The sequence below is a fragment of the Chelonoidis abingdonii genome, chromosome 5, assembly GCF_003597395.2.
Source record: "Chelonoidis abingdonii isolate Lonesome George chromosome 5, CheloAbing_2.0, whole genome shotgun sequence".
NCBI lineage: Eukaryota > Metazoa > Chordata > Testudines > Testudinidae > Chelonoidis > Chelonoidis abingdonii.
Window position 1 is genome coordinate 53,931,324 of NC_133773.1, and position 23,142 is coordinate 53,954,465.

A 23,142-nucleotide genomic window follows, 5' to 3' on the forward strand; every position below is an offset into this window, starting at 1 on the left:
GTATTAGAGTGATTAGGTCTATGCAAAAAGCAAAGGAGAATAAAATTTCATCATTGTAATTTCAGGGAAACAAGACCAGCAGGGTATAGAATGTAACAGTAGCACTTTTTCTATCACTATTGTGACTCAGTCTTCTCAATGAAAGTTGGCAGGTACAAAACACAAAAACTGTAACAGCAGCGAGCACAGGGAGGAGCCTTGTTCTAGAAGCACCCCAACATTTTTGTTTTAACAGTCATTGTGAGCCACAGACGTCTTCTAAAGGGCGTAACTTGGGCACATACAGTCAGTCAAAGGGTAAAACCCTGGCCCCACTGGAGTTTTGTTATTGACCTAATTGGAGCCAGGATTTCACCCAAAGAATTAATTTGTACAATAGACCCTAATGTGTTATCAGCTAATGGCCTACAAAAAATCCAGTTTAAAATGAAATGAAAGCCATTTTTAAGTTACAAGAAAATTTTAAGTCAAACCTCACTCACATCTACGGCTTCTTGTGTGCTCATTAAGTTCAGAATTTCTCAGTCTATTTTTTCCCCATCAGGTTTTATCAGAGGGGGGCAAAAAATTAAACCTGAGATCCTGAATGCTAAATTTCACAGAGCCAAATTTTGCAGCTGAGTTAACCACTCCTGAAAATAAAGCAGGTTTATTAGAAATAGTGAAAGATGCTAGTGGGTATTGCTATGATAAACCCAACAGGGCACTGTTCTTGTTTGATGATGTGTACTGTACTGTATTAGGCTGATATACAAAACATCATAGGAGTTTTTTGGCTTCTTGCCTGCACAAATGATTTCTTTTTGTCCTTAAAACACCCCCTAGGCCCTTTCAATGCAAAGGGAGAAAGGAAAAAGAGCTTGTGTTGCTTAAAACATGCCTGCTGCGCTTCTGCAGCCCTTCCTCTGGCACAGCACATGTTAATGCTGATCTGCTGGGAGACTGCAATTTTAACATAATGAGATATTAATGAGCTTTGCAAATGTCCCTAGCCGCAACATTTCCCCCCTCCACCTTCCACAAACCTAAAGAGACTCTCTGCTTGTTTTCCTGATGCTGCAATTGTGCCTCTCCCTCCCCCCAGCAAGCACTACTGCACCATTCACCTTAAGCTGCCAGCACTAAAGAGCACCAAATGGGCTGGCACAGTCTTGTTTCCTGGCCTAATGGATGCTTGTTTAAACACTGGAGCTGTTTGCATTGCTGCGGCTCACTGCATGTTAAACACAGTCCTCTGAAACCCTACGCCAATCCAATAAAGGTATCAGCAGTTCAGCGTGGGGAGGCAATTACTATAAGGTCCCAAGTGTGCCTTCTAAGCTCTAGGAAGGAAAATTTGATCGAACAACTAAAAGGAAAATCTGATTCGGCTCAGTATCACGTGGAGGACACAAGGCTTAACTACAGCCTGGCCTATGGAGGGCAGGAGGAAATCAATGGATGAGCTAGCAAGAGCAACTGCACATTGTTAAGAGGACTTTAAGCTGGCCTGTTAACAATGCTGGCTGCTGCATTTACCAAGCATTATTTTAAGAGCTGCCTTTAAAAAAAAAATTATATACTGCCAATTCTTTTTCTTCATCAGTCCTTGAAACAATCCTTTTCCGGGAAGGGTCCCTTCCCTGTGCAGAATCATTGTCATATCAAAGGGCAAGAGAGAAACACAGAAGGGACAGAAATGACAGAGGGCCCATAGAAACCAAAAAAACCCTGCCCTTCAGAAAGCATGAAAAGCTAAATCTCATACTAATGATAGTCAATATTTCAGTGGATCAGCTCTCTATCTGGGCTAGGGCAGGAAATCAAGGGATGCAGAAACTACATTTCAATTCATTTTATACATTGAAACAAAGGTTTTCTAAAATGTCCCACTTCCTCTGCTTTAAAGTTAGGGACAAAGGGGGTGGTGGTGGGGTTTCCTTCATTATCTAACAGCTTTAAACTGGGCTTCATTCAAAGGGCAGCGTTGCAACTTATGTGGAAAGTTTTCCAAGCACTTGCTCTGGCCACATTCACTAACAGGAATATAGGATTTGCCACACCAGATCAGACCAATGATCCATCAAGTCTGGCATCCTGCCTCCAGCAGAGGCCCACACCTGCCGCTGTAGAGGAAGCTGATACTCCCCTCCAGCCCCCATATTGTAACTGACTGATCGTACAGAGCTGCAAATTAGGGGAAATATCCCCTGTGGAAGCTGCAATGATCGGCTTATCCCTTGAACTTGCTGAACCCAGTCCATTTTAATGACTGACATGCCAGACAGGGCAAGAGAAAGAAATTGTCTGCATATAATGCTATCGGCCATCAACAGTGGCCGGTGGCAGTACTTGGCTAATGGGCTTAAGGATCAAGCTGCCCCTTAAAAGCATCTTAGGCAATGTTCTCTTGGGTCAGAAATCCAATGTGATCCTAAGAATTGCTGGCTGAAAGGTGAGGACTGTTCCAGTTAACTGGAGGATAAATTACTGGAGGATAAATGTCTTGCAGTCTGCCCCATCTAGAGACACTGCTGTCCTCAAAACAGAAGGGGGAAATGAGCATTTTGTTGTTTAAAAACTTAGGGTTTAGTTATTTGTTTTCAATGGGCTTGAGGGAGACTTGGAGGGAAAGACTGCCGGGAAATCCCACAACTTCACCTTGGGGACATGGAATTACACTGTGACTCCATTTCCTTCTGGGATTCAGAATCCAGAGAGTAGGCAGTGGGGGCATGTTGGGGGTCTCAGTACAATGAGTTGAAATTTTTCTGTCAACATTTCTTTTTTCCAAACCAAAATTTGTTTTTCCCCCTCCCCCACCACAATTTTTTTTTTTGACAGGAAAACATCGATTTCTTGTTTCCAGTTGAAAAACTGACAATGCAAAAGCCTCTCCTGTTTCATTTTTTGATAATCATTGAACCTCAATTTTAAACAAGCCCGCATTTTGATGAACAAGAAAATATTTTTGTTTTTGTTGAAATTTTCAGGGGGGGCAGGGATCCTTTCTTGACCACCTGTAGATATGAAGCTGTGATCTTGTAACTTCCAGTAGATTGAATTTCCCACTTAAAGCACCTCTCAACAGGGATTGTTATTGATACGGCAGAGAAAGCCCCTGTAAAAGAGCAGTGTCCTCATCAGTCCTTCTGTTAGACCCATGCAGCATCCAGATGAAAGAAATGGGCTGCATTAAAAGTACTGGAACCCACTCACTTCAATGAGGCTGTTGTGATATCAAACATTCTCTGCCTCTTGGAGCTAAGGATATCACTTCTATTATGGTTTGAAAAACCCATTCATTTATCCAGCAACGGCACATGGGGTGATTTCCTAGTATGGCTGGGGAAGGGGTGGCTGCTGAAATCATAGGCTTCTGCAGACTCTAACCTTAAAAGAAAGTTTCTAGCCCTTAGGACTGCAAAGATAACCTTCCAAAGGTTACTCATGCCAGTACTGTCTCTGAGTCTGCAGACAGGTCGCTCCTGTGGGCCCCAAGCAGCAACACGATGAAATCAACAAGATATGTTAATGATCATCAGATCCCTGTGGGCAGCAGCAAAACTGACAAGAATCATGCCAGTTTTACATTTTTGCTGTTACTTGGGGAAGCGCCAATCGGCAGCAGAGGCAGATTTCCTACTTGGTCTCTTTCAGCAACCAGAGGAAGCCAAAAGCTGATACAAAGGATGGAGGCTCCTAAGAAGGGTCCAGACACAACAATCCTGTAAAAATCCCCACATTCATTCCCATCAGTGTATTGGTTCATCTACGCAACCAATTAGGGTTAGAACTTTTTTTTTTTTTTAATTAAAAGTTGGATACTACAGAAATTGATGACTTAGCTGTTTTTCTTCAAGCACTCCAAAGAAAATTTTCCCATTTTCTGTTCCACTGGCAGGCAAGCGAGCCAATGTTTTCAAGCCCAAATGGAAGTGATGTCCTCAATTCAGATAGGGAAGCGGAGCTATATGCTGGTGGGGAACTAGATTTCTCATCAGTGCAGTGCCTCTGGACACCACTAGTGCATCTCTCTGTTTCCATATTCCCTCACCCCTAAGGTGACCAGACAGCAAGTGTGAAAAATTGGGGTGGGGATGGAGGGGTAATAGGAGCCTATATAAAAAAAAAGACCCAAAAATAGGGCCTGTCCCTATAAAATCGGGACATCTGGTCATCCTACTCACCCCTGCTAATACATGTACCTGTATGATTAATACATGTCTAGAAAATTTGCAAGCTCTCACTTCCCCACCTGTTGATTATTTACTAAATAAAGCCTCCTTCATGAGAAAATCCATATGTTAATTGGCTCAGTCCTACTATCACAATACCTTACTTTTACACAGTGCCATTTAAGCTGCAGGATCCTAAAGCCCCTCTACAAGCCATATACATCAAAATCACCTCATCTGCCACTAGAATGCAATCACTTCTGGTAGGGAACACTGCAACTATTTAACAACAATATCACATGACAGTTTAGGACAGGAAGTGAAGAATACCATAGCCTATTGAAATCCGAGGAGAATTTAGGAAGTGGGGTATAATAATTCACTATGTCTCAAAAACAGACATTTGGAAAAAAATTGTAAATTACAAAAAAAAACAACCCCTAAGTATTTCACTGTTTGATTTACAAATGCCATTTCTACCTCAGAGGAGCCTTGTGTTTCCCATCCTTCAGATCTGGCTGAAGGAGATAGGCAAAAAACACATTAAGATTTCAAGCAGCCAGCATATAGTTCCTCTTTCTTGTCATCTCTGAGTAACATTTGCCACATCATGGTTACAATGCTGGAGTTTGGGTGATTCACTCCTGAGAATAAAGTGGCCTTTTCCAGCACCCAGGATGACACAATGGGGAACATTTTTGCACATTAATCAATTTCATTTGAGGGTAAAGAATTAAATTTATGTCTGTACAATCTGCTTAGATTTAAAATCCTGAACGTTCTTATGATTCACACTGTCAAGAGAGACAGAAGGATTGACAGACTCTACATTTGCTAGGAGAAAAAGGAAGGAAAAAATTCCCCAAGTGTTTCTCACAGCATAATGTCATCTCATCAGATGATGCATGGGGGTGATGCTAAGGTAAAGGAAATGGAGAAAATGCCATTTCCTGCATCATTTCCTCAAGAGAAAATTCAGAGAGAGACTTCATCAGATTAGATATCCAAACAACTATATCCAGACTAAATGTATGTTCCGGAGTTCCATGGCCCAAAGGGAAGTACCCTGGAGACAAGCAGGCAACAAGACAGCTCTGCCTCGGCTGAAGCAGGAGGAGGAGAAGCAGGGAAGAGGACAAAAAGAGTTGGGGGGAGAGAACAAAGTGGTATCCATCACGCTCTTTCTTAGTTTCAAGCCCTCAGCCCCCACAGGTCAAGCAGATGCTTCTAGTTCTAATAGAAAAGACAAATTTGTTTGTATTTGATGGTTATTTGAAAACACACCCACTCCAAAGCTAATTGTAGAAACAGGATGCTAAAGACATAACACTATATTTCCAAGTGATTTTGGGTGCTCAACATGCAGCATTTTAATGGAACCTGATTTTCAGAAAGTGCTGAATGCCAATCATCTGAAATCAGGCCTTTTAAAGATATTCCAGAGTGGGCACTCAAAATCACTAATCACTTTTGAATTTCTCCTCCCTCTCACTCCAGTCTAAATCAGGAGTGATTCCACTGAAGTCAATGACCTTACACTGGTACCAAAAAAAAATGTGAATGAGAGGAGAATCAGTATACACCATGTGTTGTTGTATCATTGCCTCATTATTATCACTGTATTTTATTTCAGTGAAACATTATTATATATACATACATTGACAAACTCAGGGCAGAAGCTGCTAACTACACCCATTTTCTGTTGGGTGTTTTAGAAAGCTTACAGGATAAAAAGAAGGTTGATGCCATTCATGCTTAAGATATTCAAACAAAGGACTCTGGGATTCTGGTGGTGAGGGGTAGAATTTTCAAAAGGGTTTAAGAAATTTAGAAGCCTGTTCCCATTTCCATGAGAGACTTCGGGCAAGTCTACACTACAAAATTAAGCCAACCTAAGTCATGTCGACATACAGCCACTGCAATAATTGAATTACTTTTACATGTCCACATTACACTCTGTGTCGGCATCCTCACCAAGAGTGCTTGCACTGATTTAACTACCAATGTGGGGCACTGTTAGAGGGTTTCTGAAAGGAAGCAACAGTCAATGTAAGCAATGCAGTGTCTACACTGACACAGTGTTGACTTAACTACATTGACTTTAGCACTATGCCTCTGGCAGAAGAGGAGTTAAGTCAGTGTAATGGGTGAGTTACATCGGCAGGAGCTACATTTTAGTGTAGAGCAGGGGGTCATGACCCCCTCAAGGGATCACGAGGTTATTACATGGGGGGTTGTGAGCGGTCAGCCTCCACCCCAAACACCACTTCACCTCCAGCATTTATAACAGTATTAAATAGGAAAAAAAAGTGTTTTTAATTTGGGGGGGGAGGGTCACACTCAGATCAGAGGTTTGCTGTGTGAAAGGGGTCACCAGTACAAAAGTTTGAGAACCACTGGTGTAGACGCTTACAGAGTTAGGTTGACATAAGCTGCCTTATGTCAACCTAACTCAGTAGCATAGACCAGGCTTTGGGCTCTTCACATACTTTTGAAAGGGAGGCTCTGAAGTCACTAACATGTGAATGTACAGAGAACCATCATGTGATCAGCAAGAATTCACATAGTCGTGGACATTACAACTTGGTTTTACTGAAGAAGATAATGCTGACCAAGGCTCAGTCTCACTTCAGGAAAATTACACTATCCTTCCACCACCTCACCAACAACTCACCATGTTTTGTTAGAGCTATCGTCTTAATTTATACATGTACTGCATCCCAACAGTAGATTTCCATACAATGTATTTTGTTTCCTTTCCTTCCTTACATGGTTAGACAGCAACAGTGATCAATACTGACACTAAAGTATCATAACTAACGTGAATTAGCAGCCACTGAGGCAGTTCATACCTTAGAGCTATTGTTTCAGGCTCTATGTGAGCTCAGGCAGACATTTCTGCATGTGTTACACTCGCTTCAGTTTTGAAGGTTTTTGTTAGCAATTGTAGCAACCAGATACTATTTTTTTTTTTTAAATGAAAGCTGAGATTTTGATGAACAATTGACAGGTCTGCCTTTCCCCAGATAGCATTTCACCCCTCCGCTGTGGTCATGGCCCACCCTTTGGGAAACATTGCCTCAATCTCTCTTAAAAGTATTGAGAGATCTTTCATTTCAAGAACCACAAACAAACAATCCGAAATTAATTTCGATGGGATTATTACATCACACCAGAAAGGCAGGAGAAGAAGTATGATATAAAAAAGGCACTTCCTTCCTGCAGAGTAGGATGATTGCTAAATGCCCCAGGTCTGTCAGGTAAGAATCAGCTCCCTGGACTTTATCAGATTGACACTTTTGCTTTGTCTTGTGGGATGCTTTGGAGTACAGAATTTCAAAATTCAACCACAATATCTTTGTGAGTGACACAAACTCCAACCTAGAACACAGACTTCAGATTTTAAGTGCCTACTTAGACAACTCACAGTCAACTCATATCGCTGTTTGGAAAGGGCCATATTCTAGCTTTGGATACTGGCACACCACTCCTACTGAAGTTAACAGAAGCCCATATGTCTATCGTAAACCAGACTATAGTCCAAAGTGTTCTAGCTTATGGTTTCCAGTATAGGGTGGTGTTTATGTGACCATCACTTATTAGCACTGTAGTGTCTAGGAAGTGGATCTCTTGTGTGAACTGGTCCAGGCTGAGGTTGATGGTGGGATGGAAACTGTTGGAAACATCAACCTCAGCCTGGATCTGTTCACAAAAGAGATCCACTTCCTGGACACTATAGTGCTAATATATACTAGAAACCTACTGACCGCTATACTTACCTACATGCCTCCAGCTTTTATCCAAACCATACCACATGATCCATTGTCTACAGCTAACCTCTAAGATACAACTGCATTTGCTCCAACCCCTCAGACAGAGACAAACACCTACAAGATCTCTATCAAGCATTCTTACAACTACAATGCTGAAGCTAAAAAACAGATTGATAGAGCCAGAAAAGTACCCAGAAATCACCTACTACAGGACAGGTCCAACAAAGAAAGTAACAGAATGCCACTAGCTGTCACCTTCAGCCCCCAACTAAAACCTCTCCAGCACATCATCAGAGATCTACAACCTATCCTGAAGGACAGTCCCTCAGCCTCACAGATCTTGGGAGACAGGCCAGTCCTCACTTACAGACAGCCCCCTATCCTGAAGCAAATACTCACTAGCAACCACACACCATACAACAAAAACACTAACCCAGGAACCCATCCTTGCAACAAAGCCCAATGCCAGCTCTGTCCACATATCTATTCAGGGGACACCATCATAGTACTAATCACATCAGCCACACCATCAGAGACTCGTTCACCTGAACATCTACCAATATGATATATGCCGTCATGTGCCAGCAATGCCCCTCTGCCATGTACACTGGCCAAACTAGACAGTCTCTATGCAAAAGAATAAATGGACACAAATCAGACATCAAGAATTATAACATTCAAAAACCAGTCGGAGAACACTTCAATCTCCCTGGTCACTTGATTACAGACCTCAAAGTCACAATACTCCAACAACAAAAAAATTCAAAAACAGACTCTAGCAAGAAACTGCAGAATTGAAATTAATTTGCAAACTGGACATCATTAAATTAGGCTTGAATAAAGACTGGGAGTGGATGGGTCATTACGCAAAAATAAAACCTATTTCCTCAGGCTATTTTCCCCCTATTGTTACTCACACCTTCTTGTCAACTGTTGGAAATGGGCCATCCTGATTATCACTACAAAAGTTTTTTTTTCTCCTGCTGATAATAGCCCACCTTAATTGATTACCCTTGTTATAGTTAGTATGGCAACAACCATTTTTTCATGTCCTCTGTGTATATACATCTTCCTACTGTATTTTCCAGTGCATGCATCCGATGAAGTGGGTTTTACCCCACAAAAGCTTATACTCAAATAAATTTGTTAGTCTCTAAGATGCCACAAGTACCCCTGTTCTTTTTGCTGATACAGACTAACACGGCTGCTACTCTGATACAAAAGCTGAGGGATCAGTTCTGCTGTTGTCTCTCTTACTAATTATTCTTTCTAAAGAAAATGGAAATATGATCTGACCTTAGTGGTAAAATGAGAAAGAAGGGAGCCCCTAAAATCTAGATTTTAAACCAGCCTTCTCCTGCTCCCCAGTCTCTTCTGTAACAGGGACTCTGCCAAAGAGGCACTGGCCCTGGTTCACAGTAGTGAATGCCCTGTATTGTTGCTTGCATTTGCTGGGCCTTTTGTCAACTACTAGTGGTTGAGCCTGTCATATACTCTTTCATGTGCACAGTCAGGACAGTCCATGCCTGCTAAATATTTATCTAATCAAATTTGGCCAACCAAACTTCAGGTCTGATAAACGTATTATAATAATAGACTGTTCTTGACCCTTGTGCCCTTTTGCTTCCTAAGGTCGGCCCTGGGTTTTGTTCGAAAACAAGAACGTAGCAATCACTGCATTGGAGCTGGGGGAAAGCAGAGAAAGACACACAGACTCTCATCAGAGTGCTTTACAATTCACACCCCGCTGGAAATACATTTACAAGGGAAAAAATTGCTGAGGTTTCCAGCACTCCCTTTCATGGTAGATAGAGGATCACTCCCTAGTGCTTTTCTCCCTTTACTCTCCACACATTCGTGCTTCCCTGGAGAAGTGAGGGCAGCACTTTCTGAGGGCTTGTCTACACTGACACGTTTCTGTGCAGTAAAGCAGCTTTTTGTGCTCAAACTGCAGACGTGTGCACACTGCCAAGCCACTTTGTGCTCAGAAACTCCTCAGTTGCAGTGCTGCAAAAAAACCACCTCGGTGAGAGTTGTAAGGCTATTTGCACAGAGGCTCCAGTGCTCTATTGCCAGGATAGACACTTGATTGTTTTCTGTGCTGTAATTGGCCTCCGGAGCTATCCCATAATGCCTCAAGTGACCACTCTGCTCATTGTTTTGAACTCAGCTGCCCTGGAAACATGCACCCCTCCCCTTTCATAGCACCTTTTCTGACAGCTCTTGCGTGCTGTGCTGATCTGCTCCGGGACACAAAACAAACCATTAACGTGGAATGCTCATGCTAGAGAGCCCAGGGATGGAGGCAGGGGCTGATGTCGAAGGGTTTCCCCCTCCCCCTGCCTCAGGACAGGTTGCTTCCTACCGCCGTCTGAACTTACAAGACAGCATGCTGACACACTCTCTGTCCCCCAAAACACACTGTCTCTCTCCCCTCCTCCAGACACAAACACACACACACTCCCCTCGCCACTTCAGTTGAAAAGCAGCTGGCAATGTAGTAAGATGCCGATGGAACAATAGGACTGGGAAACCTACATCATGTGATGCTATGCCTGCCCTATGAGGCATTGCAAACCCTTCCCAAAGCACTGTGCACCAAATTGCACAGTGGGATAGCTACCACAATGCATGGCTGTCTTTGCTGTTGCAAGAGCTACTAATGTGGATGTGCTCCAGCATCACAAGGAGCACAGTGTGGACACGCAACAGCGGTTTAATAAAAATGGTATAATTGGTGGCACAGAAACTTGCCAGTGTAGACATACCCTGAGATGTCCTATTGCCCATAACCCACCACAATTCCTGGCAGGCAATGCTCTGATTAGCTTTGCAATCGAATAGGGATAAATTAAAGAGAAACTGAATAAAATTAAAATGCCCCTCCCTGAAATGGTAGATTGTTATGGGGCTGAAAATAAGATATAACTTGCCTTCAAGGGAAAGGAATACAGATCTCGGGTCTAATAACAATTTTTTACAAAAAGATGCTACAGGATTCTTTAGGTAGCAGAGAAGGGAACCAATGGTATGTAACAATTTTCTGCCTGTCAATTCTTGTGCCTAGTTTGTCTCAATAAGCAAAACATTTTGGAGCATCAACCGGTCCAATTTATAGAGCAAGGACCTTCATGCAAGTAGAACCATGTTTAGCAACAGATTTCTCTGCTTTGCCAGCTACTTAATATCCTGGGCAAGGTATTAGTGCCAACATCTGTTTTATTAGGATGTTTTATATCATCCATGACACTGAATTGCCCTCTCTTCAGCAAGCAACAGCCCTCCATGGCCATAAGATTTCTGAAGAGACACAGTCATATGACCCGCAGACAAGATTCTTTTTTTTGATCAAATATCAAAAACCTTACAAAATAATTAGTTCTGACTCTCAGTAATCCATCACTCACAGGCCAGGTTAATGCTTAAATCTCAGAGGTGGAATTTTTTTTACAAATTAAATTATATTTTAAGAAATAAACAACAGATAAAATCTTATTTATGAGAAACATTCATTATATTTTACCATATGATGCTCCTTTTTATTGCCATGCCTCCCTTTTGTAAAACAAACACAAAATTATAAAGGTCCAAATCCTGAGGTCTTGACTCTGTTTTTACTAAAGCTATGTCTACACTTGCAGGGTTTTTGGGCTGTCAGTTTTAACGGTGATAGTGAACTGGTGAAAGAAAAGTGCTGGTTTGTGAACTCACTTACTTCCACAGGTGTCAGAGTGTGTTCACATTTGCAGCACTTCCATCACGGATGAGAGCAGCACACTGTGGGCAGCTATCCCACAATGAAGCTCTCTCCATTTTGACGATGGGTTTTGTGGGGTGATTGTGGGGCATGCTGGGTCCCTGCACAGCCTCCTCTCCCCAAACACTGATCAGCTCCAGTAGCTCAGCACTGCTCTAAGCAGAGGATCATTTGCTCCATGGAGGAGGCATTGTTACCTGGCCAGATGATAAGTGAGCGCTTGCCAAGAAAACAGGAAGGGGAGTTTTAAAAGTTCCCGGGGCTTTACAATGGGAGGGGTGGATGTCTGTTCACCTGGCAGCAGAGTTGTTGGCCAGAGTGGACACCTAGGCACTGTGGGATATCATGCGGAGGCTAAAAGCTCTGTAAACAGGAAGAATGTGTCTTCACTTGCACATCACTGCAAAAGCATCACAGTAAGAGCTGTACGCCTCCTGCAGAGGTGGTTTCCTTTTTGTGGTGAAACTTCTGAGTTTCACCACAAAAAGTCATTGGCAAGTGTAGACGCTCCCACAGTTTTTGCGCCAAAAAGGGACTTTTGCCTCTTTAAATGGCAAGCATAGACATGCCCTTAGTCTTAGGCTAGTCCTATGATCCAGATACACATCCCCCCAGTGATGCAGTTAAATTGACCTAACCAACGGTGTAGATGGTGCTGGGTCAATGGAATGATTCTATTATCAACCTATCACCTCGCAGGGAGGTGACTTAATGGGAGAACCCCTCCTGTCACTGTAGCGAGTGCCTACACTGACGTGCTTCAGTGGTGTAGATGCAGCACTTCTAGTGAAGACATAGCCTTAGACATGAGTCAGGGCTTCAAGATTTGGCCCATAATTAATCAATTCAGTTTAGCAAATCCCTTCCTTTCCTGTAAAAAGTGCTGCTTGATCCAGCATCCCTCTAGATCCCACAGTAACTGGAGGCAACTAATTCCTTGACTCACAGATAGCAGCGTTGCTCAAAAAGGTTTTTAGAGTCAAGGATTTCCATCTTGTTTCAGAAACAATGGACCCTGCATACACTTCACCCTTTAATTAAGACACCAGCCTCCCCACTTGGGGAAGGCTGGCATGTTAATGTAATGTATGCAGGGTTGTTGTAGCTGTATAGGTCCCAGGATATTAGAGACACAAGGTGGATGAGGTAATAACTTTTATTGGACCAACTTCCGTTGTTAAGAGAAAACCTTCTGCGTATCACGGAGCTCTTCTTCAGGTCAGGAGCTGAAGCAAAGTTCTGTGTAACTCAAAAGCTTCTCTCTCTCTCATGTTTGTGTAACGTCAGCAAGGTGCAGCACAGTCCCCTGACAAAGTGTCACCTCGTGATCTTGGATGATTTTTTTTCACAGGCATGGCGATATTATTATTCTACTATTGCTTTTAGTTACTTTCTGCGAAGGTGCTCAGATGCATCTGTATATGAGCGACATCGAAAATAAAATGATTATTCATTACTGATGATGATGGTTTGCAGCTAGAACCTTATTCTGCAGGGACTTTGCAAATGCCATTTTGTGGCTCCTCTACCCATAAGGTGAGCAGCCTCAATAGTATCCCTGCACCATGCTAATGGGAGCAATTTTTCTACCCCATGGGATCAGTATAAATGGTTTACCTTTAGACATGTGAATTTATGTTGTTGTATTTGCAGACAGGGGGAATTTCCACTGGGTGTCAAATTGGTGTACTGCATAATCTATCATTAAATCAGAAAACATCTGGCTTTTTTTTTTTTTTAAATAAGGGGAGAGGGAGAGAATAAAAATTTAAAATCCACACTGCTATCTGAAAAGTAAAACGATGTGCCTTCATGCTAGGTACATTGTACCTATTTTTTAATGTATCATATTGACAAATTAAACCCTGGGGAGAATGATTTTTCTCCCCATCACTGAGATGATGTGTCTATAAAAAATGGAGCACCAGAGGTATTGGTTACTTGAGCTAGATAGTTTCTTTAAGGCACAGCCCATTGTAAGTGCCTGTATGGAGGTGCACTGTCTCAGAGGGTGCATAGGGAGGCAATCTGCCACACAGAGGCACAATGTTTCCTGGAACTCCCTGGCTTTGCTAGCACTGTGTGAGACCCGTTTGAATGGTGAAGCGTACCCGAGCCTAGGGAGCATAAGGGCAGACACAAAGAGAAAAAGTGATTTGCTCCCAGGCAGGGCACCCGCTCAATAGTAGCTTCTACACTCACACTGGGTCTAGTGGATAAAGCTTTGACTAGATGTCAGGAGATTGGGGTTCTTGTCTCAGCTCGGTCATGGATCTGCTGCGTGATCTTGGTCAAGTCACTTCACCTCTCTGTTTCCCATCCCCTCCTTTGTTTAATTATATGGTCAGTTCTCCAGGGCCAGGGCCATAGTCTAAGGGTATGGCTACACTTCGAATTTCAAAGCGCTGCCGCGGCAGCGCTTTGAAGTGTGAGTGTGGTCAGAGCGGCAGTGCTGGGAGAGAGTTCTCCCAGTGCTGCAAGTAAACCACATCCTTTACGGGTGTAGCGTGCAGTGCTGGGAGCCGCGCTCCCAGCGCTGCCGCACTGATTACACTGACGCTTTACAGCGCTGTATCTTGCAGCGCTCAGGGGGATGATTTTTCACACCCCTGAGCGCAGAACTTGCAGCGCTGTAAAGTGTGAGTGTAGACCAGGCCTTACACTATGTGTTTATACCATGTTTAGCACAATGGGGCCAGGATCTCAGCTGGGGCCCTGAGGCTTACTTGTAATACAAGTAATCAGAAGCTGGGCGCCTGTTATGCCGGTTACACTGGTTTTGGGAGAGACTTCTTAATCCCACCTTCCCAGGTGTGTCGGGCTATAAAAGGGCCAAATAAAATCTCATCCAAAATATTAATTGGCTGCAATTTTACATTAATTTTCTTTTAAACCATTGTGTCTATGCTAAAATAACTAAATAAATAACATCCTTGTGACTACTTGTGGAAACTCCTGTTCAGAGTGATCTCGGGGTTACTTCCAAACAGGTCTTCCTATCATATCAGCATGAGAAAATAATGCTATTTCATTCTTTAGCTTTAAAGATGGAAAAAAGTCTTCTCTGAAATCCGAATCACCACTCAGGTCCAATGTCACTTCCTTATTCCCTCTTGATTTTCTTCTGTTTTGCTCTATCGTCGTTTGCTCATGTGAGCGAGCCCTGAATTTGTGTCAAATGCTTTTAGTAATTACAACTCCCTTTTCTCCAGGTCTCTTCACTTTCTGCAGTTCGGAGGACTTTGCAGCAAGCTAACTACATAGACGTTCCAAGGGGTTAGGTGTTCAAAAGCCGGCTAACTACAGAAGTCAAATGTACCTGAGTGATATGAGGCATAGTTGCTCTCTGCAGTGGAACCTGTTTATTACAGTATAGAGAAGTCATTTTTTCAGAGAACAACTTCACCATGAGCTCAGCTCTGCATTGCATTTTAGCATTTCCTGCAGGACGCTGAGTGCCCTCAACTCTTACTGACTGGACTCCAACAGGAACTGAAGCTGCTTACCTACAGGGAACACTCAGAATCTGTAGGAATGGGTCACCTAAGTGAGAGGTTCACTATAAATGGAAATGCCTCTTCCACACAGAGAGGTACAGAGTCAATTCAGACATTCAGGTTACTCAAAAATAAATGGAGCTTTTGACTATATCTGAGATCATGCTGTGTGGGTTCCCCTGCATGTGTATCAGGTATAAGGAGACAAACAGACAATTGCTGCATTGAATGAGGTGAAGGTGTTGAGGAAAACAACATTATGTGATTAGAGTAATTCATTCCCAGGAGGCGGAAGATTAAGGATTCAAAGACTACAAAGACCACATTTGTCAGTGCCTAACTTCTCCGTGTTTTACTCTGCAACCTTAACATTCTTTGTTGTTTAAAATGCAGCAATATACAGATTACAAGCATTCTGACACTGTCCTTCAGCCCTACCCTGCAATAGCTCAGCTATTATCTGGAGCACAGTGTGTCAGTCTCTCCAAACCACATAGTGATTTCATGATAAGGACAAGAGTCCTTACAGCTTGTACTGAGTATTGTAAAGAGCTACTAGTTATCTCTTTAAGGGAAAGATTCTGATCTGCATATATTTTTTTATTGTTCACTGATGCAAACTTCCCAAATTTACCAGTCTTATTTTGCTACCATAATCCTCTAGCAGTTGCACAACCACCAACACAGCAGTGAAGGAGTCTCCCTATTCAAGACTTAACAGCTAATTCTGGTATAATGCAAAGGTGAACAGTAAGTTACCAATACATAAAATAAATAAATAAATAGATAAATAAATAATAAGCAACATTCCCCCCCAAAATACTTTCATTTCAGTTAGCAGAAAAGCTGAAAGTAGGGTCTATTGTAAACAGCATGGCTGCTATCTTTGGTTCTTCAAGGAATTCCTCTCAAGTTGCACTAAATTCATTTCAACTCCTGCTGTGGTTACAAAAGCAAAACAAAAATAGCAGCAAAACTCCTTTACCCAAAGTAAGCAGCACAGCAAAATATCCTTTACAAAAGCCAAGTTTGCAGCATGCTATAATTAAGCTCACATCCTGACAGCGGGAGCATGAAGTTTTATTCTAAATATAGCAGAAGTCTCCTCATTGTACAAAACCCAATTTTTTATTTTCAGTGACATTTATAAAAAAATTATGATGTCAGTGTCCTCCTTACAATGAAGTGGCTTCTTTAAAAAAAAAAAAAAAAGAATCTAAGGTACTTCACAGCAAGGTTTTAATGTAAGCATTAAAGTCAGGAAATTAAGTATTTTTTGTTTACTTGTTATCTACATAGCACTTACAGTGCAGTAGGGGCACTATACAGACAACCAGGAAGATACTGTCTCTGCCATCTTAAGCAGATAGCCTATACAGCTGACAAAGGGTAGACAAATCCCTTGAATTTTCCCCTAATATCAACCTCTTTCCCCAGCTACTAGCTGCTGTTTCACATGGCACTTTACCTTTAGCTAGCAAGACATTAAAGATTCCATCTGCCTGGGACTGGGAGCCATTTTTACTGAATAAATTAAAAGTACAGTCTTAAACCATTTCAGACTAACTCAGTTTAAATGCAGTTTGGCTGGCTAATGTGAAAGAGAGCAGACCATGTTTACAAAGAGTTTGGAAATCATGTTTTTGTGCAGATCCCTAAGTTATCCCAGGCCCAGATATGGATCTCAGGTGTACCACTGTAAAGCTGGGGTAACTTCACTTCAACAGAGTAATGCTGGTGTAAAGCCAGAGTAACAAAATATAATCTGCTCTGTGGTCCAATTTGGGGATTTGGGCTCAGATTCTCGGCCTCAAATCCAGGCTTTATGCCACTGCTTCAGTGGGAGAGGATGGAAAGCAGCCAGATCGCCCTACCTGGAAATTCCTGTGGCTCTACACTAGCTAGTTTTGAAGCCCCTGTTATAAGGATGTGCTCCAGGCATGTGAGGGGACATGTAGTGGCAGAATGGGTGTGGCTGGAGCAGTCTGTGCTTCAATTATTTTAGTCAACAGGCAGCTGGGGGAAAAGGGATATGAAAGGTAAAGCAGGATCCCAGCCAAATCCAGAATTCATGGCATAAAGCCACTTTTGTCCCATCTCCCAGCCCCTCCAGGTTATGCCTCCTGTGAAGTCCAACAGAGACTTGGGGCCTTTGGGCCTAATTCTGATTTCATTTACCCTGATATTAATCATCAGTGACATTGGAGTTACTGCAGTGCAAGTTTGGTATAAGCAAGATCAGAATCAAGTTTTTAGGCTGGAAATGGTTTCCAAAGTCAACTTACACACAGCTTGGCCCTGTGCGCACTAGCTAACCAGACTGCGTTGAAAATCAGTTAACCTGAGGCAGTTCAATGGTGTTTTAAAGCAAACACATTTCCTGGCTCAATATAGGCAGAGGCCCCCGTGGCTCCCTGCTAGATAGAGCTACATTGCAATACAAAGCCCAGACAACAACAAACAATAAAGGCAATAGAGCTGTCTCTCATCCCTTCCCAGTCTTGGTCCAGAGGCTGAACTCATCCATAGTACAAGCACTCTGCCATCTAGTCAATTCACAAAAAGGGTGAGGTCATCTGAATATGCATTTTTGCCCTACCACAGAGCACCCAAAATTTGCCAAACTAAAAGCCACAGTGACAAATTGCCAGGAGCTTGAAGACAACCCTTAATTTACATAAAATGGAGTAAACAACAGACAGGCCCCAGCATGCAATGCTCCATATTGATTGGAGCAATCTCTAGTGCCTGCAGGATTCATCTTCATATTAAAGATGAAGGCAGCTATGGACCATAACACAAAATTTTGTGAGTTCTCTTTCTCTTGGGGCCACTCTGTGGCCTACCAGGGACAATCAAATACTATCACTTGAACAACAGGAACTGGTACACACTGTTGCTGTAACAGTCCATGTTTGCACCTCAAATGGGAATTTTTAATGCCTCTCCTATTTTGTACAACATCATACACAATGATCTGCTCTCCTACTGCACATATCATTACCCACAAAGAAAAGCTATGTAGGTTGTGGGTCATATCCATTTCCATAAAAACCATTCCAAGCCCTATATTTTGCAAGAGTCTCCCTATTCTGCCTGGGAGCCATGAACATGTCACAATGAGCAAATCCACCATTTACTCAAGGCTGTTTTCCTTGTGGTTTCTTCAGTAGCATGCATGCATGCCTTCAGTGTTTACTGTCAGCAATTTTCAACATGCTGACATGGCTAAAGTGACCACAAAGCCAATGCAAGCAGGCAAGAAGGAGAAACAGAAGTGGAAATCCCAGAACTTTGTACTTCTGCAGCTACAACTAACCTGGTTCCCTGATTATCACAGGGAAAAGATTTGATTAGTGCAGCTTGGAACTGCATCACCTTTCTCTCTTTTTTTTATTAGCCAACAGAGCTTTGTTCCTGCTGTTGCTATTTTTGTGGCTGACGCATGCAAAGTGGAGGAGGAGGGAGCCATTCCCTCTACAAACGTTATATTTCTCTCCCTGCTGTTGGCTCAGACAGGGGGCTGTGCTGCTTTTCCAGCAGCTTTGTGAACTTCTCCTCCCAAGTTTTGCTCCAGGAAGAGACATTTTTCGCAATTTTTTCGAAACAGAAACTGAAAGCTACGTAAACAAAAACAGTGTCTGAAAATAGTTAGGGACTAATTAGTGGGGATATGTACAAACAGAGTTGAAAGGACAATCATCAAAAAGTTTAGGTCCCAGATTTGACCCACTTTCAAACCATTGTAATCTGATGAGAACTAACAACCAGATTCTAAATAGCTACTGATGATTATTTTTTTTAAGTAAAACATCTATAATAAAATATTATTAATGTAGGACTCAATGTTTTGTGTATAGCTGGCCAAGAAGGCATCATTTTGCTAGAGTAGATGAAGCAAGCAAATGGAACTAAGCGCTGTGGGCTGCTGTTTCCTACAAATCCCAGGGCTAGAGCCAGTCAGTTTTACAAAACAGAAAAGGTCAAAACCAAAAGAGGATTTTCTCACCATTCCACTGAAAATGGCCCATTTGTGTGACAAGGCTTCACTACAGTAACCTGTAACAACAGTACATCCAAAAAGCTGTCCATACACAGGAGTTTCTGCTTCTCCATGAGTTTTGTTATTTCTCCATTTTCCATTTCTGTTATGATGGTGATTATGATGGATGTTAAATGCCACGTGTAGGTGAGCCTCCAAGAAACTGGCTCTATGGTATTAATGTTCACAGCCCATGGAATTTCTGGAAAGCCTAATGTATGGACTCCTTAGTTTTCCTTCGCTTGTAGATTTTTCAGGGCCTGTGGGCATGGATATATGAAGAACAAAGTAGCCAAAAGTGGTCAAAGCACTGTCCATGCCATGCACATACATACCATATGGCATTCAAATAAGTGACAGGCAGCAGAAAAGCCTTGGCACCTGAATATACACTCAAGGGGTTTCAGCCAGTTATAGATTCAATCCATAAAGACAATAGTTAAGTATCAGCATTTTTAAAAATAAGATCCAGCATTCCACCGAGAAAAAGAGAAGAATGCAGAATGAGAGAGCATAGCTGTATAGAGAATGCTTGAGCCTTTCAGTGTTTACAGACAGCTCTTACAAAATTCCCCCATTACGTCGGTCTCCCTTTGTAAAGAACTGAATAGTACATCCATGATGATGAATCATTTGATGTCATGGGGCTATTAGGCTCCTAGGTTGTAATGGTCATAATCTGTATTAGCAAAGAAATAAAGCAGTACAGATTAGACCAGTCATGGGCAATCTGCGGCCCGCGGGTCACATGCAGCCCAGCACGGTAATCTGATTGTGGACTGCAAGACATTTTGCTGACATGGACCGTCCACTGGCAAGGCTCCCCACAGTTCCCAGTGGCTGTGGTTCTCTGTTCCTGCCAATGGGAGCTGCGGGAAGCGGCAGGTCGCAGGGACGTGCTGGCCACCATTTCCTGCAGCTCCCATTGGCTGGGAACAGCAAACCATGGCCACTGGGAGCTGCATGGGGCCATGCCTGTGGATGGTCAACGCCAGCAAAATGTCTTGCGGCCCACAATCAGATTACCCTGATGGGCTGCATGCAGCCTGTGGGCCGCAGGTTGCCCACCACTGGATTGGACTGACTCACTCCTTGGAGTCAGGTCATCACTACTCAGGTTTTGACATCACATTGCAGAGGATAAGTTCTGAAGCATGATTTGATAGCGCAGAGTTCTGTAAACTCCTCACAAATCCCTGTCGGAGATTTGGTTTGGTGTTTTACAGAGAATGACGGTGTTGCCTGTGTACAGCCATGTGAAAGACTTGAGGCCAACAATCACTGGGTAAGCCAGGGTGGCAAGAGACCACCCTGGCTTACTCAGGAGATCTTCAACAGTCCTACATAAAGTTGAAACTAGGTCAAATTACAAAGGATGAATATTAACAAATAACACAAGTATGTAGGGACAAAATGAGGCCAAGGGACAAAACGAGATTACACTAGCTAGAGACATACAGAGAAACAAGAAAACATTCTGCAAATACATTAGAAGCAAGAGGAAGACTAGTTACTAGTTAGATGTCTTCAAGTCACCAGATCCTAGAATACTCAAGGAGCTGACTGAGCAGATATTTGAGCCATTTTAGCGATTCTCTTTGAAAAGTCACAGAAGACAGGAGAGATTCCAGAGGACTGGAAAAGGACATATATAGCGCCCATCTATAAAAATGGAAATAAGGACAACCTGGGGAATTACAGACCAGTTTGCTTAACTTCAGTATCCAGAAAGATAATGGAACAAATAATTAAGCAATCAGTTTGCAAACACCTAGAAGAAAATAGGGTAATAAGTAACAATCAACACGGATTTGTCAAGAACAAATCGTGTCAAACCAACCTGATAGCTTTCTTTGACAGGGTAACAAGCCTTGTGGATAGGGAGGAAGCAGTAAATGAGGTATATCTTGACTTTAGTAAGGCTTTTGATATTGTCTTGCATGACCTTCTCATAAACAAACGAGGGAAATACAGCCTAGATCGAGCTATTATAAGGTAGGTGCATAACTGGTTGGAAAACTGTTCTCAGAGAGTAGTTATCAGTGGTTTGTAGTCAAGCTGGAAGGACATATTGAATGGGGTCCAGCAGGGATCAGTTCTGGGTTTGGTTCTGTTCAATATCTTCATCAATTATTTAGATAAATGGCACAGCGTACACTTATAAAGTTTGAGGATGATACCAAACTGGGAGGGGTTGCAAGTGCTTTAGAGGATAGGATAAAAATTCAAAATTATGTGGACAAAGTGGAGAAGTGGTCTGAAGTACATAGGATGAAATTCAATACAGACAAATGCAAAGTGCTCCATTTAGGAAGGAACAATAAGTTGCACACATACAAAATGGGAAATGACTGCCTACGAAAGAGTACTGCAGAGAGGGATCTGGGGATCATAGCTGATCACAAGCTAAATATGAATGAACAGCATAACATTGTTGCAAAACAAGCAAACATCATTCTGAGATGTATTAGCAGGAGTATTGTAAGCAAGACACAAAAAGTAATTTTTCCACTCTACTCCACGCTGATTACGCCTCAACTGGCGTATCATGTTCAGTTCTGAGCGCCACATTTCAGGAAAGTTGTGGACAAACTGGAGAAAGTCCAGAGAAGAGCAACAAAATGATTAAAGGTCTAGAAAACATGACCTAAGATGGAAGACTGAAAAAAACTGGTTTGTTTAATCTGGAGAAGAGAAGACTGCGAGGGGAGACGATAACAGTTTTCAAATACATAAAAGATTGTTACAAGGAGGAAGGAGAAAAATTTCTCCCCTCAACCTCTAACGACAGGACAAGGAGCAATGGGCTTAAATTGCAGCAAGGGAGGTTTAGGTTGGACATTAGGAAAAACTTCCTGTCAGGGCAGCTAAGCACTGGAATAAATTGCCTGGGGAGGTTGTAGAATCTCCATGATTGGAGATTTTTAAGAGCAGATTAGACAAACATCTATCAGCGATGGACTAGATAATACTTAGTCCTGCGATGAGTGCAGGGAGCTGGACTAGATGACTTCTTGAACTCTGGCATGCGGGGCATTGTCCCCCAGAGAATTTGGGGGGCCAGGTGGGCCCCGAGCAGGGTAAGGGGAGACAAAGTACACTAACTAACACTAACTATAGAAGAAAACAAGAACAATGATTACATACAACAGACTAGAATGCTCTCTCAGCTGAACTATGAGCATGGAGGAACAAGGATTCCAACTGCAACCATGCGGCTGTAAGAAGCAACTGAGGGGACATCATCCTACACAGCATCATATAATCACGCCTGCCACATAAGACAACGTACAGCGCATGTGCGGGTAAACAGACACTGATACAGAAATCTTCTGTCTCCAGCATGTGCTTCATGTGTGTACCTGCGTTTGAAAAACATATAAGGAACCATCACTAAAAGGAGAACTGCTATTTTTAGCATGACTTTAGAGGACTCACACCACCATCTTCATTCCAAGACACTAGAAACACAGCAATTGATCTCCTTCGATTTACTGTGCCCAAATCCCATATAAAAAGAGTTGAAAATCTGACTCAATTTCAATTTAATGCGCCAAGCAATCCAAAATCAACATTTACAAATGACTGATCTCTATAGCTTTGGCTCCATAAATATTCACATAGAAATACTTACAAACAAAACAAAATGAAAAGTAGTGGGAGTATTTCAGTCCACTGCAGGACGAGTACATTTTTGTAGCAATTTAAGAGGAACAAGGAATTATGGCTTTTTATGTGCTCTGGGACAAATGGACTTATGTCTAGATGGACAGCACAAGGGAACTAAAGTGGTAGAAAAGGCCTGTCCCTGGCCGCTGCACAGGGATGAATTTCACCCCCCCATGAGGATGATGAGCTACTAGTGTTTTAGCAAGTCAGACCAGCTACTATTCAGCCAACAGAGCTCCCTGGCCCT

At 42.5% G+C, this 23,142-nt stretch overlaps 2 protein-coding genes across 3 annotated transcripts in view; one reads left to right on the forward strand and one right to left on the reverse strand.

Moving 5' to 3' along the window:
- Positions 1-23,142, reverse strand: part of MAML3 (mastermind like transcriptional coactivator 3) — a 372,281-nt gene that overhangs the window by 174,373 nt on the left and 174,766 nt on the right. The gene's annotated exons all lie outside the window — the stretch shown is intronic.
- The window catches only part of SCOC (short coiled-coil protein), a 302,069-nt gene continuing 298,951 nt past the window's right edge, over positions 20,025-23,142 (forward strand). Inside the window, exon 1 of the mRNA XM_075066283.1 lies at positions 20,025-20,032. Within this exon, the coding sequence (XP_074922384.1) occupies positions 20,026-20,032 (7 nt within the window). The 5' untranslated portion in view covers position 20,025. The remainder of the gene's footprint in view (positions 20,033-23,142) is intronic.